This window comes from Drosophila bipectinata, chromosome 2R (genome assembly GCF_030179905.1).
Source record: "Drosophila bipectinata strain 14024-0381.07 chromosome 2R, DbipHiC1v2, whole genome shotgun sequence".
Classification (NCBI taxonomy): Eukaryota; Metazoa; Arthropoda; class Insecta; order Diptera; family Drosophilidae; genus Drosophila; species Drosophila bipectinata.
Window position 1 is genome coordinate 22,679,208 of NC_091737.1, and position 20,293 is coordinate 22,699,500.

General features: G+C 43.2%; 1 protein-coding gene across 1 annotated transcript; it reads left to right on the plus strand.

The window, feature by feature from the left end:
• Positions 1 to 13,703: 13,703 nt before the first annotated feature.
• On the plus strand, positions 13,704 to 15,025 carry LOC108123010 (trypsin beta). The gene has a single exon (XM_017237900.3). The coding sequence runs from the start codon at positions 14,174 to 14,176 to the stop codon at positions 15,023 to 15,025; it is 852 nt and encodes a 283-aa protein (XP_017093389.2). The 5' UTR covers positions 13,704 to 14,173.
• Positions 15,026 to 20,293: the final 5,268 nt, after the last annotated feature.

Consider the following 20,293-nt stretch of genomic DNA (forward strand, 5'->3'; position numbering starts at 1 on the left):
AAGTAGAGCCAAGGGCATATAGCCGGGCCAAGAGAAAGAAGGCAAACACAGCAGACACCGAGACAGACAAACAAATATACGGCAAACATATTTACGCAGCCCATACATGGATATATAAAATACACAAGTATATATATATTTATATATGAAAGAGTGCCTTGTGGCCCACTTCCCTGCCACTGTCTTGTTCATACATATTTATAATAACTTTAATTAAGATTTTACAAGTAGATTATTTCTTAATAACAAACACAACATCCAGATAACACGGCCACAGCAACAAGGACTCACATCAGAAACATCTGGCACTGATTCCCTTGACTTGCTTATCTCTCACTGTTTGTATTTGTTTCTCTTGTTTTTGTTGTTTTTGTTATTTCTGCTGTGTGGTTGTGCTTTTTTCGATTAAATCTAAATTTTATTAATTAGCTAAAACTTCAGAGAGGCAGCAAGAGGCCCAAAGCGAAAATCTCATGAATAATTTACCAAGGAGCTATGTTTGCAGAAGCGATAGTTAATAAATTACTATTAAAGCCGCACCGGGCCATGTCCTAAGCCAACTCACAAAGTAGGAGCCTCTTAATTCACCGTCAGAGTGGAATATTACACGACCACGCCCCCTCCCAGGATCAGCAACAAAGAGGACTAATTTCATTATGGCCAGCAAATCATATGTACATAATTTTTTTTTTTTCAGCATTTAGCCACAGCTGACTGCCCCTAGGAACCTTGGTGGCTCAAGAGTTCCGGAACATTATTAGTAAGTATGTGTGTGTGTGAGGGTAAGGACTAAACCATAGACGGTTGCAGCCGGCACCCAGTCATGTCCTTCAGGCAGTTAGCAGTGGCACTTAAAAATTAATTAGAGAACTTATAAACAAGTGCAGCATGTGCAAACTAACTCGAGCGGCAAATCAAACGCACTTGACGACGACGATGCTGGATGTCGGCCCCCGGAACTCTAAGGATACGATTGCACCTGTAATGGTGTACGGTTACCATTACCTGGTGCCTTGTGCCTTCTGCCTGCATCCTGCGATTTGTGATTCTCGCACCTTGCCCGCCACAACATTTGGCGCGTTTACTTAATGAACACTCCTCCTGGGTGTGTGTGTGTTTTTTGTGTGTAATTATGCATTAAGCCGGGCGGCATCCACTTTGCATGCGCAAAAGTTGGGCAAAAAAAAAAATCAAACAGCATTCTTTACGGCTCCATGATACCATAAAATTTTAATTAGTTTGGCCTGGGAGACAATACCCCCGCTCGGATGTCACTTTGGTAAGCGGTTAACCCACTAATGTGTAACTCACTTAACTTGCAAATGTTTTAAATTTGCGGTCAATTTGGCCATGTTTTCAAACTGCACAGAGAGAAAAGAGAAGGGCTATGTTTAGTGTAAAAAAAAGAGTTTTCGATATAGTTAAGGGGATGTTTATTTACATGTCTCTAATTGATAGTTTCGTTCTCCTCATCTAGTTATGAAACCTATTTGTTTTTCTCTCTGTAGTTACCCATCACTTTGTAAAATATCTCGACCAATAATGAGTGATTCTAGCCAACTTTCGACCTGGTCAGTGCCTCGTTTCATTATTGCAATCAAGGTAGAATCATTACAAGGAACTTCCGAAAACCACTCCACCACCGACTGTGAGGCAGCTTTGACGCATGTTGTTAGTAAAACAAAATGTCGGACAATTAATTTACGATAACATGTAATCGTGGTAAGTTAAGTAGTTTTGTTTGTAATGCCATTCCAGGACAAAGGACACACGATGAGACAGAGACAGCCTGGGCAGCCTGGACAGCATTCACATTGATGACAATGACTGGGCCAGGGATATAGACAGAGGACATGGACACACGGCTTCAACATCGGCATCGGCATCATGTCTAATGAAATTGTTGTCAGTGGCTCGAGTGCTTTGGGCGGCATTCCGAGTGGGTGGGCCTCCTCGCATGTCCTCGCCTTTGCCACGCCCCTAACTACAATATGTATTCGCCCGGATGGATACACTCAGTATTATTGTCCGACCATTGCTGTGTTGTCATGCCAATTATTTAATTTGTCTCAGGGCAACATGCGGGGAAAAAAACTCTTTGGAAATGTGATTAGTGGGGAAATTGTTTAGAAAACAATTGTATCATTTCTTCATTGGAGTTTTAAGAATTTTTATATTTTTTCATTCCGTTTGTTTTTGAGTCTCCCGCAAATCAATTGGGAATAAATTTTAGCATGTACCGCCCAACCACACATAGCTGTTATTAATAATTCAGCAAAACTCGTACACCGAACTGCATAACTAATAAACCTGCCAAACCAACTACCAACTACAGACCCACTGAGAACCAACAAGATGGCCAGAAATAATAAATAACCAAAACCTTGTAAACATGCGCATAATCCGGCACAAAGCATTTCGGGGCTCAGGCCGGCAAGCGATATAAAAATCACACACAGTGCGAGAGGTCCTGGGGACAGGGATGCGGGCCAGGATACTTTTAATCCTCGACATACAATCGACACATTAATTTATCACTCCGGCCGAATCAAGTCGAACCAGTAGGCCAAACAAAAACAAACAGAAAGCCTTTCAATTAATTCCAGAGCACACAGAGGGATATCAGGACCAGGGTTTGGGTTTTGGATTCGGATTTTGGCTTTCGACGAAGAGAACTCTATAAATACTTTATCGTTTGGCTGTCGACTGTCGACTGGCGAATATTTTGGCATTTCTGGCATTTGGCATATTGACTTATGAGCTCTGATTTGTAAGCAGATTCCCGATTCTAGCGCCTTGAGCTTGTAATTAATTCATGTCCGGTTTTTTCGCCGCCATTTATCTTAAATTTTGGAAACAAAGTGAAATACTTTCGGCGTGACAGTAACTCATCTGGGTGAGTGCATTTTTGGCAGCCTTGCTGCGACTGTGACACTCTTGTGGTCTGCAAGTGTTTTACAGCCGGCCGAGGCGCCAAGAAAATGGCCAATGTAATTACCAACAGGCCCGGGCCTAAGTGGCTATGAAGTATGTTGCCAAGGTGAATGACCAGCACGAAATATCTTTGAGATGTGAATGCAACTATTACCAGCTATCCGATGGATTCACTTTGCCTTATTGTAGATTGTTCATATGCAAATGCCCGAGGACATCGGGTGGGTTGTAAAAGAAAAGGGGTGCACAGGGAGCAGAAGGAGCAGAAGGAGTATCCGCAAAGGATGTGGTAAGTAAATACTAAATTTAGTTGGCTTTGCCACACAACCGCAGCGACATTTCCTCTTGGCAAGGCGTCGACATCATCCTTTTGGTCCTTCGAACCCCACCAGCCTCCTCCTGGCTTTCACTTCAATTGTATGCACTCCGACTAGCCCCCCCGGCTCTCGATCTCCTCTCTGCGGATTGCTCTGCATAAGAAAATTATGCAAAATAGTAGCAAAGTTTCAATTTCCTCCTCCAAAAACGAAAAAAGCTGAGAAAGAGCAAAGGAAAGGATGATGATGGAAATGCCAAAAGGAGAGACGAGCTCAAATGCTGAAAGAAATAAAGAAAATGCAAAGTACAAAATTGTGGTCTCGTATAAATAAGCGTAACTTATGAAAAGTTATGAAAAACTTCTTGCCTTTTACAAGCAAAACGTAATTTGGAATGTGTATATGGGGAATATTCCTCACGACCACGACGACTATGATGACGAGGACTACTATGACGAAGATCTGTGAAGACAACTTTTGGTCGAACAGTTTTCGACTTTTGTTGAAAATGCCACGGAAGAGTGGTATTGAAAATGGTGGCTTTGCTCACTATTTAAAGCAGAAAAAATAACCTTCTCTCATTACATTTTCATGGAAGTCCTTGGTATAACTTTTAAGGAATTAAAGAGCTTTCCACTTGAGAACTAAGCCCCTCCCAGCCGAGAGCACGAAACACAAATGTTTGAACAAGATTGTCTGAAAGTATCTTCACCCATTTATGCATATGCATAGGCGGCTCCATTATAAAGGCAATAACCCAACGACAAGACCTCCGCAAAATATAGTTTATAGTTTTAATTTTTCCCAATTTTGCCGGCTGCCACGCCACGAGGCATATCCAACATCCACACCCACCGCCACACCCACACCCGCTGGCAAAGAAGAAAAATTTGCATGCCACATAAGACAATTGCCTGTCAAGCGTCTTTAGCAGAAAAAGGACGAGGAGAGATGTCTTGGGGGCAGCTGGAAAAAGGGTTTGCTCGGGCTGCTATTTGATTAGGCCAGAAAGCTTGTTAAGAAAATTTGACTGCCAAGTTGAGGGTGCCACTCAACTCTCTCTGTCTGGCTTTGATCCTGCAGCATAATTTGCATATAGTTTTGCCATATTTCCACATCGGTTTCTTTTTCCCCCTCGTCGAGCCAGTCGTTGGCCAATTTAGTTAAAATTTAAGTTTAAGTTGGACGTTTTACCAGCCACACGGTTCGTTGACTCCGAAATTGCAATGACAGAAATGGCAAAATACTGTGAAGAAAATTGAAAACTATTTTGAGTGCTAACGAAGGTAAATATTGTTTCATTATGCTTACAAGTTTTGTATTTTTTTTCTGCAGCCTCTGGGCCAGCAAATTGCAGGCCAGCATAACGAAATTGCAAACAGCAAGTGTTTATCTGGCTGTGAAGGACATGTGACTGTCAGATGAATAGAATATCCACACAGTCTGTAATAAGTCTTTGTTATGCATTTAATTGCCTTGCCACAAAAGTGAGAAGATTGAAAAGATTTTATTATTTTTACTATACATACATATGACTGGTGTGTATAGTTTTTTGTTTCTATATGAGCTGTTGTCGTAACTTTTGCCGCAGAAACGAGTATGTTTTCTTCCTTTTTTTTATTGTTATTTGGTTAAAAAAATAAATACAATTAAAAGTTTCAATTAAAATTAACAACAGCCATCCAGCGAGTAGCGCATTTAACTGAGTAAACATTATGCAATTATAAATAATTAAAGTGCTAAAGTCACGGGCATGGTCTGTTTGATTTCAACTGTTACACATACAAACACTGATTATGCCTTTTTCATTGTTTAATGATATTAAATCCAAAACAAACAGGGCACGAATATCTGTCTGTTTGCTCAGTGGCAGGTCAAGCTGGGCGGATGATTAATGGGCTTAATTTACCTGATGTTCAATTGTTGATAATTGGCCAGCCCGTGAGCCTTTCAAGTGCTACTACCATAACACTTGTAATATTATTTCCGCCTGCATTTTTGTATTCAGACCGCCCCGCGCTTGTCAAAGTTTTATGGCCCCAATATGGTCAGTTATCAGCGACCAGTTTCAACCACCAAAACATTTTAAATGTCAATTTAAAAGTGACAATTGGAACAGACTCTGTCCCTTCTCCGAACATCGACACCGAACCAGACCAGACCAGAACAGACCGCACCAAACCAGACCCTGGCTGGCCCGAAGCATGTGCTAACAGTTTTTGTGGGGTAATATAATATGCATAGCATGGCTTATAATAATAAAAGCGCCAGCAGGGCCTGCAGCAGCCAGCTATATTCAGAGATTCCATCTATATGGCCGAACGAATGGCCGAATGGTCCGAACGCAGCATTGACAGCTCGCGGCTGTCATACGCGTGATTGTCCCTTTGAAATATGAGAAGCTCTTTTCAATAACATTTACCAGGGGACTGCCACCAGGACAGTGGTCTAAGGATATAGGATGAAAATATATAAATTAAAATGAAAATAATATATTATTATTTAATATAATTTAGTAGAATATTTAGCCATAGAAATTTGTTTTAGAAAGATTAAGATTGATAATAATCCTCTTGTTCATATTTAAAAGAACACTGTTCTCTGTGGCAGCTGTCCCAGCTGACTACACTATGCTACACACGCATTTTTCTGACTGGCATGGACCGGAGCAGAGCCGAGAGGTCAACTACAATAGAGGGCAAAGGGGAGAGAGTAGCGGTCTAGAGGACAGCGTTAAGCATTCGTAGAATCAAAGTTATGCTCGCATTTATTATGCCGCAGCCGTCGCCGCTGTGGTTGCCATCCGGATGCCAGATTCCGGATTCCAGGCCCGAACCTCGAACCTCGAACCCGACTCGATTCCGTGGACACGACACCCCGGGCCGAAAACCCAGTTCGAATGTTTCGTTTGTAAATTAACTTTACAGCTCGCGGCGGAACGCATTTTTTAACACCGGGTTCGGGTTCTCCTCTTTGTTTGGCTCGTTGCTGTTTTTTTATTTTTTACCATTTTGGTGTTTTGTATTTTTTTTTTTTTGTTGCAGACATTGGACGCGTATCAAATGCAACGCATGCGTCTGGCGTCCCCATGCTACACCCCCTCGCACTTTCTGGCAGCAAGATAGCCCCGCCCTTCGTCTTCGAAGAACACAAAAATTTTTTTAAATTAAAAAAGTTTTCCAGTTGCCAGTCGGCACGTACCAATACGCAACGACAAACGGCAGTCAGATATATGTAATACATATAGATTCCTCCCGCACATTGACAGGCTGGTGGCAGCCGGAGTTGGGGGTGGCGGGGATTGGTAATAAATGCGACAGAGCTTCAGCATGCATAGCATGTCCATTTCCACCCAACCTCCACCCGGAAAACCCCGCGAATTTTCAAATATTCTCCTTACACTTTTACGCTCGCCTGCGAGTCTTTTTTTTGCTTTATTCCCGTCAATTTCTGCGGCCGCAAGGATTCTAGGATTCTAAAACGGATAGAGAAAGTTTAGAGGGATTGGCTAAGACAAAGTCGTAATATTTCCGCATTTCGGTTCATGATATTAGTTGGAATATATCGCCTTTCTTTTTGGAGAAACCAACAAACAAGAAGGGATTGTTACTTTGATTGGGACGCCGTGGAATCTTGATTAGGAAAAAAGATTCCCTTACCGAACTCATTAATATTTTTTCTATGTTGACTCGCTGGCAGCAAAATAAATACGACAACAAATATTTATGTGCAACCTTTTGAAGGTCACAAATGGAATTTCAGTCTGTGGGGAGAAATTCACTCAGTCAGTTGGTCCGTCAGTTACTCCATCAGTCCATCACTCATTCAGTCAGTGAGTCAGTCAGTTAGGCAGTCAGTCAACGCCTAAAGTTTTATTACTTTTGCTGCTGTCAACAGAGAGTGTTTTTGTTGGCTTTTTGGTTGGCTCTGGCTGTAGCTCTGGCTATGGCTCTGACTCTGGCTATGGCTATGGTTCCAAAAGGCAGCCTTGGGCCAGGAAATAGATGTATAAAACGCACTGAATATTATGTGGCATAGTTGCCAGGCAGCTTCGCCCTTTCCCGGTTGCCACTGCTTATTTTTTAATATTTGAGCAAGGGCTACATGTCGTATGCGCAATGCCAGGCAACTGGGCGGATGATACTTACTTCTCCTGCTGCTCCTGCAACAGCTCCTTGCCACAGTGTTGCTTGTTGTGCCCAGACAGAGTCGGGCAAATATTTAATCTCTGTACGTCATTTGCCCGGCAATGATAATGCGCTCGATGTTTGCATTTGCTCGGCTGTCGTTTGGTTGTTGGTTGTTAGTTGTTGCCTGGTTGGCAGCTGGTTGGTTGGGAAAGCGACCCATGTTTGGTCTTTGGCAAACTCCAGCTAATATGCCACACACTGTTTGCCCATCGGCATTATTATTACTGTGTGTGATCTTGCTACGCCCAGCCGGCCCACCACCCACTTTTCGCAATTCAACTTTTGGCAAACGCACTTCATTATTAACTCGGTCATCTTCCCATCAGCAACCCACTTCTTTTTTTTTTTCCTTATCAATTTTAGCCCCGATAGCAAATGAAGTTCTCTAGCGAGAAACTCATCTGCATACTCGAAACTCGTACTCGTACGGATATGCAAAAATCTAAACTACCCCGGGCGTTGACTACTTAAGAAAATTGTTTGCCAACTTTTGAACGAAAAATTTGACTGTCTGCCCTTGCCAGAGTCGCTGTGTGTAATTCGCAGTGTGTGCTTGTGTAATAATATTCAAATTGGCTAAATCCATTATGATCGCAAATATTATTTCACCAGCCAGCATTCAACATCCAACATTCAGCATCGAAAGGCCCAAACCGACGAAAAACTGTTAATGCTCAGCGCAGTGCAACTTCAAGTGCCAGTTGGATAGAGATGGATGGAGGAAAGAAAAAAAGGACAGAGATATAGAAGAGCCTTTGCAGGAAGACCCAATGAATAAAAAAATAGTAGACAGTGATACAGTGAGCCATAAATAAAATGAATTAAAGCTTAGAGCTATGGGATAGGTTTAAAAAAAATATTACCCAGAAAAGTAGGCAACACTTTTTGAAAACTTAAAAAAAGGCATATCCCTTTCATTCAAGCCTATCCTTACTGTACTCTCACATCTATCAGCTTGGCCAAAATGTACTACTGCCAACAAAAATGGGTTAAAAGTGTTGACAGTCAGACAAAGCGCAAATTATACACTCCACTTGCGTATTTGTCTGTGTCTTGTGTGGGCGCTGGAGGGGCGTGGCATTGACTAGAACGGACTAGTTCTAGTTTTTTTTTTTTGGCAGGAAGCTGTTGAAATATTTGCACACGATATTGGCAATCGAGTTAACATAAAGATTGAACAAATATCGATGGTGAAGGAAATGCATTAATGGGTCAGCGAGTAGAGAAGATGATGAGAAGAATGTCTATGACAGAAAAATAAATGGGACTAGTACAGTACTAGTACTTGGAGGGGGAAGGGCTTTGGAGGAGATAGAAAATTATGTAAATTTAATCAAAATAAGTAGCAGCCGACGCGGATTGTCAGAGTTGCGGTTAAAAGCGGCTTATAACAACAGTCGTCACTGGCAGCAAGAGCCACAACCACCACAATAACAGAACGCCGGATGGCCAAGACGATGGCGGAGCCGAAGACGCAGCATAAGACCGGCAACTGGAAAGTGGCAGGATAATAAGGATTCAGCATCCTGCGATGATGCTAAGTAGCCGCCGTTCCAGCCACATGCTGTCAACGCGCTAAAGCCCAAAAATAACCAACAACCACGGCAAAAACAGGACCAACAATGCCCAAAAATGGACAGCGCCAACAACTCATAAATAAGAGAAATATATATCCGCTTGGAGCGTCCAGAAGTTATATACTTAATGGAGCTACAGAGGGGGAGGCCCGAGGAAAGAAATAAGTCATAAAGCCACCGCCATGGAAAACAATAAAAAAAATTTTTAATGCTTCTTATTGTTTTGGGAAAATGCCCTCGAAAAGGTAATACAGAAAGCCAGGCCATTAACTCATTTACCAGGAATTTAAGTAAATCTTCTGCTAGAGGATCATCATTTATAGAATCTTCAGACTAAAATGGTAAATAGTTTTAGGCCTGATTATCCTTCTAGTAAATGCTAAGCCACTTTTTCATTAGAAGGCCTAAGTATTTAGTTCATTAATGCCATTATTTATTTATGGTTACTTCCTCTTATTTTTTATTTAAGGACACCCATTATTTTTAATTTTTCAGACAGTTTGTGACACCAGAAAAAAAAACTTAATGTTCGACAAAGCATTTTTATGACTCTGCCACAAAAATGTTCTAATAAATGCAAACTAAATTTCCACTCACTCCCTGAAACACACGCACACACCCACTCCAGAACTATTCTACCACACACACACATACACACTGGCAAGGATACATAAAACCAAAGCCATTTTGAAGCACATTTTAATAGCATTGTACGAATTTTTTGCACTTAATTAAGTGTAATTAAATTTGCGCTGCTTACTCGCAGAATTTTTCCACGCCCCCCCTCACTTCCTCTTCAACCTGAAGCGAGAGACAGAGACGGAGCGAGTCGAGCGAAAGAGACAGGCGATGCGATGCCTAACAATTTGTGGGGCGCTTTACTTGAAGTTTCGAAAGCGCCGCAGTGGAGTGCCATTTACATTTTTATTTTTTTATTTTTTGTGCCTGCAACGAGAGTTGTTCGCTATTGAAGGTGGCAACTGAATGAAAAGGAGGACTAAGTGCCAGGCGACATTTTCAGTCAAACCCCAAGAGCTTTGATAGATAAATGGTGGGTTATGAAATGATTTTTAGGCTTTACAATATACAATACTACAGCTATCCAATCCTATACCTAAACCCACTTTGACGAGTTTATAATTCAACCGAAAACTCGATTAGGATGTTTTAAAATTTGCCAGAGCAATACCTTTCACTGTTGACTTTAACACCACAAGCTGGATCTCCCAGGCAGGCTCTGAAGGCCCGATGTTTGACAGGAAATTGCAGCGTTGCAGGGTTATGGGCAGAATGCAACGTTCAACGGCTGCCGCTACTGCTGCTGGTGGTGGTAGTGCTGCTTTCAGTTACCAACAGTCACTAGTCAGCAGTCAACAGTCAGCAGGCAATGGCCAAAAGTGAGCCGTAAGCAGTGGCAGAGGCAGGAGCTGCCGTAACATTAGCAGTTAAAAAGCCGGCTAACAATGGGGGCATGTCAATCGCTGTGGGGTCTGTTGACTCAAGCGTTGCGGCGTTAAGTATACGCCATGTGTGCCAGTGTATGTGTGCCAGTGTTTGTAACCGGCCGCCGGATGTCATATAGCAAAATTGAATTTTTCGTTGCACAGTAGCAGTATGAGTAGTTGGAGTAGCTGGAGAACCAGCATGAGGGATATAAGCAGCATCGGTAGTCCGCCACAGCTGTTTGCCCCGTCATCATAGCCATGGTTTTGAATTGTTGACATCGACGACGTTTGTCCTGCGAGCACAAAGCCAAGCGATTCGTTTCTGTACATCAATACATATCTGTATAGAAGTTACGCTATCAGCTTTATTTGATGTTTAGCAATTTCCTGATTTATCCCTCATGTCATTTCCGTTTTGCATTTGTATGCGCTGACCACCGTTCGACCCCCGGGATAGAAAAAAGCTTCACAAATATGAAAAGCATTGAAATGAAATTCTATGCTTTCTCCGCCAGTCAGGATTTCTGGATATCAGGATGTACACGTATATGTATATGTATGATTTTATGTAACTGAGTCTTGTATTTGTGTGGGTGGGCGTATGCCTGACTGTATTGGTATATGTGATTACGTGTTTTTCAATGGCACTTCCTGCTCAGTCGTTGAGTTACGGATAAAACCCATCACAGACCAGCTAGCCCTCTATTTTTAGCTATTTTTGTGGCATTTATGATTTGATTTATATGTTTATATTGCAGTTTATCTGTGTGGCTCTCGACAAATTATTGGTTTGGGTTCCAGCCCCAAAATCCCTTAACTAAATCATATTTTTGATCCTATTTTGATGGAGCTTATTGAATTTAAAGTTGTCAAGTATTTTCAACAATTCAGTATGTCTGCCCTCTGATGGTCTAATTAAAATGAGACATCATTACAGAATCAATTGAATTTACAAGCCACCAGAATGCCACCATGTAACACTACGGCCAATGAATTTTTCTCTCTTTGTAGCCGAGGACAATGTAGCCAGTTCCTTTTATTTGCTGAGGATAACATTATTTTTATGCAAAACATGAGCATTTAATAGAACGCTCTACGAATTTTTAATGAGCTCCCCCAGCATGCTGGATGTATGCAGGTTCTTTTTTATTTGAACATTTTACATGTTTTATGAGCTGTTCTCCTGCTTGTTTTTCTTCTTTTTTTTTGTGGGTGTTGGGCACAGGTAGACCACCCAACTGACACTCCTAGTCTTCCAGCCTGGCAGGTACCTTTTTGGCCATGCACTCGCCGCTACACGTACGGGTAATCAAATCAGTTGGTGAGGCAACTGCGTGCGTCACATAAATTTGTGCACATTTACCAGATAATGAGCACAATTAGCAAATGGTTGAGGGAAGTGGGCTCCAAGAGAGAGAGTAACGCTATTTGAGGACATTTACTTATTCAGAGAGATGGTTGGTAAAAGCTTTCTTTCCCGGGTCCAAATCGGTGGGAGCAATATCTCAAGTTCTCGCCCGCCATCTACCGCATTGCACCTAAGTAAATTATCGTGTTTCATTTGCCAAGCCATCAGTTGACCGCCCCCTTACCGTCACCGCCCAGCACCCAACACTTAGTCACTTGGTTTCATGAGTAAACACATCTTATAAATTATTCAAAAACGCAAAAAAGCTATTTGCAACACTTTACCGTTAGCAATGCCACCGTCAGTGCCGTTAGCATACATTTTTTAGCATTTCTTCGATGTCGCTTGATGCTGCTGATGCTGATGCTGCTTCCACTGCTGCTGCTGCTACTGTTTGGTGTTGCTGTTGCTCGTGTTGCCTTTGTTGCTGCCGCTGTCCCCGGCAATCAGTCAAAAACTTTGGCGCAACATATGCGTAGGAGGAAGCAGGAAAGAAAACCAGGTAACAGCAGCGGGCAAAAAGCATGACAAATGAAATGTTCAACTTGCGCTTAAAGCCAACAAAAAAATGGAAATAAGAAAGAGACGAGCGCTGAAAATAAGGTGGCACACAAAAAAAAAACAAGAACCCGGTAGTATATTTTTTCGGAGGTAGTACATCACCCCCATCCTCTGGACGGCAATGGAAAGTAAAGTCGAGTGGCGTCGAGTTGAGTTGAGTTTCGGCTGACAAAGTGGCTCGTCTTACGGCAGCTTCACTGCCTTTGCCGATGGCCAAGTAAAAAGAGACCTGTCCAGCAGGATTCACTACCACGGGCTGCTTTTCTCCAATTTTTTTGGGAGGAAGGGAAATTCTTGCTCTGTCTTGCTAAGGCTTCGTTCAAATATTTAACTTAAGTAAGCGTTTGTAATTAATTTCACGCTTAATACTGACACTTTGCCACACTTTTCAACACTTTTTCCGCCATCCGACGCGGCGGGGCTTTCGTCTCGCTTTTATGGCATAATAAACACGCATTTTATAATAAAGTCAAAAAAATTGACTGCATAATTTATGTGCGAGAGGCGCGGAGTTTGCGGCAAGCGAGCTGCGAGCTTTCTTGGCTCCCTTTTTGCTTTTTTTTTTGCGGGTAATTGATGTTCTTTGCCCAGCAATTAACCCCACCCCAACCCTCACAACCCCAAAAGTCAAGATTTATGTCCTGACGAGAGTTATGTGACGAATTTTCCGAGAGAATTCTCAATTACACGCAATTAACTGCAACAATTTTCACAATAAACAAAGACAGCTCACACTGCGTATACGTAATCGAGACTACACGTTGCGTATACGACTAGGTGACTTTGGTTCATGAAGTGGAATTCCTTTGCTCGTTTTTTAGCAATGAATATTGATCACCTTGGCAGTTTACAATACTTTCACACTCCGATGGGAATCTGAATTATGTATGAACCAAGAAATACTTGCAAGTGAGTCGCCCCACTCTGCATTTTATTAACTCCTGCCATGTTTAATTAATTGCTGTCCAGGCAATTAGCATGCCGGCAGACTCACTCCCTCACATGTCAGCAACAGCAAATTGAATTTTGTTAAATTGTAAACCGTACAGCTGCATACGTACGTACATATATCTGAGGAGTGTATCTCTGCTTTACACACATATTTGCAAATTCAGGAATTGTTTACTGTCTGGCAGGCAAAATGAAACAATTAGTGCCTGCCTGCCCTGACACACGCCTGGCCCCGAAACTAGCTCCGAATCAGAAAGCTGTATCTTGCCATTGCCGAGGCACTGACCCTTATAATTTGGCCTAGCCCTATGCCTAACTTGTCTAAAATATTTGGGCAATTCATTTTCTTCTAAACTAATAAGTTGTGGCTCTTACGGTCGGAGAGGCAGGTTGTTTTATCTCATAATGAAATACTAGTAGACTAACTGGCTCTTTGCTAACTGTATTGTTTGGCCTAGCCCTCAGAAGTTAACATATTCATTGAATCTTAATCTTCTTTTGTGAAATTTTTGCAAAGATTTTTTAAACCTAATTGCCTACTTTCTCATTAAAAGCAATCATATATACATTACCATTTTAAAGACCCCCTCCAAGGTTAGTGGGTCAAAGTCAGATAAGAACTCTTTCGCACCTTGAGTGAGTAAGAAAATTTTTCAGATAAGATGACTTCCAGCCGAATTGGCGAACTGCAAACAGATATAATTACAAAGTCTGTTGACTTACCGATAAGTTCCGACGCACTGGCGATATAAAGCCAAGACACAGAAGTATCAGTCAGTCAGACACCGCCATGTACTCGACCGGATTTTTATGGAGCATTTTGCTTTTCGGATCGCTTGTCCGGGCCACACCCACACCCGACAACGGACGGATTGTGGGCGGCGAGGTGACCACTATTGAAGAGTTTCCGTATCAGGTTTCTGTCCAATACAAAGGCCAGCACATCTGCGGGGGATCCATCATTGGGGAGCACTTTTTACTGACGGCAGCCCACTGCTTCGAGCAGCCCTACAGCACCGAGGACTATGCCGTTCGGGTGGCGTCCAGTCAGCACGGGAGTGGCGGGCACCTGCTCAGCCTGCGGCAGATTATCACCAACGGCGGCTACAATCCCCAGAGCCATGACAACGACGTGGCGCTGCTCATCTTGAATGCCAGGCTCAATTTCACCGAAAACCTGCAGCCTGTGCCTCTGGCCACCGATTCTGATTCGCCGCTCAATGCCAACACCCGCCTTATAGTCAGTGGATGGGGCTTCCAGGCGGAGGAGCAGCCGGATGAAGCAGATGCCGAAAAAGTCGGTGTCTCGCCCCAACTCCGATTCGTGGATGTGGACTTGGTGGAGACGCCTCAATGCCGGCAAGCTTACCGCCAGGTCCTGCCCATAACACCGCGGATGGTGTGCGCCGCCCGCCCGGGGCAGGACAGCTGCCAAGGAGACTCCGGCGGACCGCTGGTCGGTCTGCAGCCGGAAGGAGGACCGGCCAAGCTGTACGGCATAGTTTCCTGGGGTCTGGGCTGTGCCAATCCAAACTATCCGGGAGTCTACACAAGGGTCAGTGCCTTTCGTAACTGGATCTACGCCCACATGGGTGCCTGGGGCTGGAACGGTCTCTTGAAAGGATGGAGTGGACTGCAATGATCATAAAATAAAAATAGAAAATGTTCTTAAGGATATAATCTTAAAATAGAACATAATCTGTGATTATTTATTTAACCTCTTAGTTACCAACCCGATTTTATTTAAACATATTCTATTTAAGATTTGCGGTGAGCTAGTCTTCTTTCTGTTTTTTGGGCCCAAGTGCATAAGTTACCTGACAGCAACCGCAGGCACTAGGTTTTTGCTCTTCTTGATGTGATTTCATTTGAATAAATCAATTGCCACATGCACAATTGTTGCCACACGGACCACAACCACACAGCAGACCATAACCTGGCCAAAACAGTGCGACAGACAGACTGTCGGTCGTAGAGTCATTTTGTCAGTTTGCTGCTGCGGTTTTCACACTTTTTTGGCAGGCCCACACATGCCAAAGTTATCATTGGTGTTATTTCAATTTCTGTTTTTCTTGAACACTTTTGGCCCAAAGCCAGAGGGAAAGAGTCAACGAACCGCCGGAAGGAGCGAGTCCATAAGCCTTTTCGCGTGGCCCGCGAAATTGGATTGGCTGTCGATGCTGATTTAGGCCTAATCTTGATATTTGGCTAATCGGCACACAGTCGGCCAATAAATTGCCGGGGCTTAAAAATCCAGCTAAATTGGAAAGGGTCTTCTTTAGCCGCGGGCCCATAAATAAGCATGACTGTCAGAAAGTAAGTGGAGCAAGGAGTGGTGGTCCTGCAAGATGGGCAGCCCGTGGACCTAAGTGAAAGTCCTGTCCTGGTATCACGCATATTTATTTATTTATTTCCCTTTTCGAACAAATATTTATTCCGGCAAATGGTCCGCTCCTGGCTGTGGGCGGATTTCCCTTTGCATTTGTAAAAAGTTTCCGCCCACGCACCTTAACCAAAAGCGTGGAAATTTTTGCAATTTTTGAACTGTCACAAACACGAAACTTGTCATTTGATACAATATACTTGTATATATTTCCGACTCTTCCCGATTTATTTTTAATTTATTCAAATTCAAGAAATGGCTATGGTTTTTTAAAGAGATTGAAGAAATTCAAGCCGAAAACACTGGTGCCAGCGCTGGGAGATGGGTGGCCGATGGGTCACCGGGTTTCTGGGTTCTCTCCTTTGGGGTATCAGTTTGTACGGCTGCCTTACCACCGATCCGCTGAAGAAGCCCTTCGGCTACTTATCCTTTGTGCTGGCCAAGTCGCACGGAATGCTGGGGATGCTGAACAGTCTGCAAAAGCACGACAAATGTAGTGAGGCTGCCCGATTTGGGAAACTGATGGACTGCGTCCAGCTTACTCTGTTCAATAGTGAGTTATACGAGCAGTCCGAGGGGCTTGGCAGAGCGATTCTTTACGGGATGTGCATGACCCCGCTGATCCACACCATGGCCAAGGATCCGAATCAGAAGCTGTGGAAGTGCCTGCTCACATTCTACAACTGCAGCTCCCTTACACTTCGGGCCAATAATGATTCCAACTGGCTATGGATTGCCATTGGCATGCTGCATTTTGTTACCGTGGAAGGCATTGAACTATTGGGTGGGAAGTTTCGTAGAGCTATTGGACCACAAATCGCCTACATAACCCGGATAATTGTCACTTATTTGGCATTGCAGGCAATTAATGGAACGCCTTAGATCACGATTCAGACTTCTGTTAGTGGAGGCCCTTAGTCATAGAAATTCTTAAAATAAATAAACTTCAGGTAGAGCACAGTATTTTTTGGATTTGCAACCTCAGCTAACAAAACACCTGAAAGGAAGTGTTCACTAAACACGTCTCGATGTGTTTTTCGAGTTCTGTAACTCATTTGCAACTAAACTGGGTTCATTAAAGTTAATACGAACGTGCAACACTGGCATGCCACGCAGTGCGAAATAAAAAGATGTCGGAGGAGGCAAAGGCGGAGGCGGGCGAGTCATTGGCATCTGAGGTCTCTGCACCCCTCTGGCACGTGGCTTAGCGTCTATAAGTTTGACATTTTCGCATCGCAAAATGACAACTGCAAGCCCGAGTCCTGGCAGAGTTGCAAAATGAAAAAGTTGCCAACACTCTGCTGACATTTGCATTTGTCTATGCAGGAGGTGAGCGAGGGCAGCGAGGTGTTAAGTGGGATGGGGAAAGAAAAACCTTTCAAATTAGAGCCAAGCAACTCCTGGTAGGTCCTGGAGTTCCTCGAGCTCCTGTCGCACGTCTGGCCAGGTAGGAAAAGAAAATACGCAAATAATTAGCTGCAGTGGGGGAAAAATAGCATTGGAAAAGTTGGCCAACAGACTTGAAGTTTCTGCCACTAATCAATTTGATGTGCCGTTGCTTGTCCTCCAGAGGAGTATCTCCTTTAAAGGACCTCCTCCTCGGAAAACAAAGACATAAAGCGAACATTAGGAGCATTTGCATTGCCAAGCGTCTAACATCTCTTATCTCCTTTCGCTGCCAGCTTCTCTAGACAGCTTTTGCACACTTTCCCACTTTTGTTATTCCGCGTATTATGTTTCCCCCCCCACCCATCCATGCCACATCCCACTTCCTCCTACTGTTTTTTTTTTATCCGCTTCCATGCATGCCACTTACATTTTACATTACGCGCTTTTCCCACTTAACTGGAAAATGGTCGTGGCGTCCCAAATATCCCGGAAAATATTCTATTGGCGGTGAGAAACAATAGCCTGATATGCCCGCCTCCGGCTGGGAGAGGGTATCCCAAAGAAAATGCATGCAGATGGAAAAAATTTCCATGCGTTAGGTAAGTGAATGGCTGCCAGACAGGGACAGGACCAAGGAAAAACGAAAAGGAGCCAGGAGTTGGACTGAAAAGCACTAAAAAGTATTATCTAAATGATAATTTGTTGCTTTGTTTGTTGAGTAATGTAATTTCGCATTCCTCCCCCCAAAGCTACTGAATAATGCACATTAAATATTTTATGCGTTCCGGCTAACCAGAATAAACCTTTTAAGAAAAATGTTATAATTTTAAATAAATTAAAAGTCCAGCATGGAAAACTTTACTTTTTAGTTTCTCGAGTAACTAACAAAAGTTGTAGCTAGAAGTCTGTTTGTTTTTATTTGCTCAATTGAACGGGCAGGTGAACTAGACAAACAATGTTAAATTCACATAACTTGTGTCAACTAACTAAGAGCACAACTATTTCGCATTATCCCTTAAAGGACAAACCAATCGAATAGCCCATTCGATGGCTCGTTTTTGAGGCCGACTCACCTGCAGCACTCAGCTCATTCGGAATCGGAATCAATTGGAATTGCAACGCAACTCGCAATGCAATTAAATGCCAAACAAAGTTGAGAAAATTCAATTTGAGAAACTAAAATCGTTGCTGTCTCATCTCGGTCTCTATCTCCTTGGTCCTTGGTTGCGTCGTTGTGTCGTCCTTTTTCCTTTTGGCCAGTCCAGTAGCTGCGGACTGTGGACAAGTCAAAAGCCGAAAGGCAAAAGGCACAAAAAGCCAAAAGCAAAGCTCTGAAATTCAATTCTGTTGCGCTCGATTGCGTTGCATTTCAATATAAATATTTATTTTATTTATATATCAAGGATCAGGGGTATAGGGGCTGCCAGTTCATGGCTATAAGGAGCTTCAAGCTGGCGGCTGGGGGCAGGGGCTACTAGCTGAGGAGTGGCACACACAAATGGACAGAGCGACAAGTTGCAGCTGACAGTAAAAGATGTTGTGGAGCCCATTTGTTTTAGTCAATGGCAAGCACAAAGTCACTTCGGGTCCACTCAGCCAGTCGAGTTCCAGTTGAGTTCTTGGTATGCCAGCAGCCCAATCTCGGAATCCAACCCCCCTCCCCCCCGTATTGGAGGATGGGGCACTGCATTCGAATTCAATTTTCAAACTGATTTTCCCTACATCTTGTGTGTGTGTGAGCATTTTCAAATGCAATCGCCATAACTTTGACTTAGCCATGGGTTACCATTTCGAAGTCCTTGTCACAGCAGCCGATCAACAGAATCCGGAGGATGGAGTCCAGGACACATTGCGTTTAGTATTTGGTAAATGATTTCATTTCGTGCTGGCCAAACATACTGGCCTGGCCAATTTGTACAGCCTAGCAGTTGAGGTAAAAATATTTTAAATTCCACATGAATTCCTGAAATGAAACTCAGGTATATTTGTTTTACTATTTTGGGATGTGGTGGGTAATATGATATTGGATTTATTAAAATAATTAACAAAATATATGATACATAGTACAAGGTTTATAAAAACGGGAAAAATATTTATTTCATTTTGAAAACCTGATATTCTCTGCCTGAGGTTCACCTGCTGACCTGACCCTTGGACATACGCATGGGAAGGGAAGGGCAATATGTGTACATAGACATGAGCATTTTATGCACTCAGCCGTATTAAGTTCGTAATGCCGTTTGTAATTATTCTTTGTTTAAATATTTCACAAAGATGCACTTAAAATGTCAGCACAAAAAGTGACGCGCTTTTCGCACACACACACACTCACACACATACTTACACACGAAAAGGACTCGCCACCTTATGGCCCTTTCTATTCGCTCACTCTTTCATTATGATATCGCGCTGCCCTCTCTCGCTCTCCCGCCATTTTGCACATTTGCATTTTTATGAACATTTTCGCTGCTCACCTCACCCCGCCCCCCTTTCCCTATTCCAAATGTGTGTTCAGACAGAGCACCTCTCTCCTTCCAACACCCATAATGCATGTCCTTTATATGCGCATACACTAAATATACATTATATGTATGGATAGACGTGGGTCAGAAAGGGACGAAAAAAGGAGGGGCTGGAATTGGGCTGGCATTAAAGTATATTAAATTACTTAAGTCTTAAGCCAACGAAGACATATGCTCAACTTTTAAAGCATAATTTCTCAAGCATAAATCTTTGCGGCTTTCGCGAACAAACAAAAATTAGTTGCACTCGGCGACAGGCGGCCAAGGATGACGCTCACAAGAAGAAGAATAAGAAAAATAACAGGCAAAAGCAACGGTAAATTATGCCCCGCAATATGTCAGCGTGTTGCCTGCAGGACGATAGGATGGCAGGATGGCAGGACGGTAGAGGGAAAAAGAAAGAAAGCGAATGGTGCACCCATTGCGTTTGTCACACAGCAGGAGGCCAGCTTTTTGTTACAAGGGGGGTGGCGGGGGCGGCAGCTAGCTAGCTAGTGGGGGCGTGATGCACCCCATTCCCATGCTTAATCAGAAATTATTTGAAAATGTAAAGTCGACATGTCGACGCACGCACAGCGAGTGCAGCCGCAGGACCTCTAACCACACCCCCAACCCA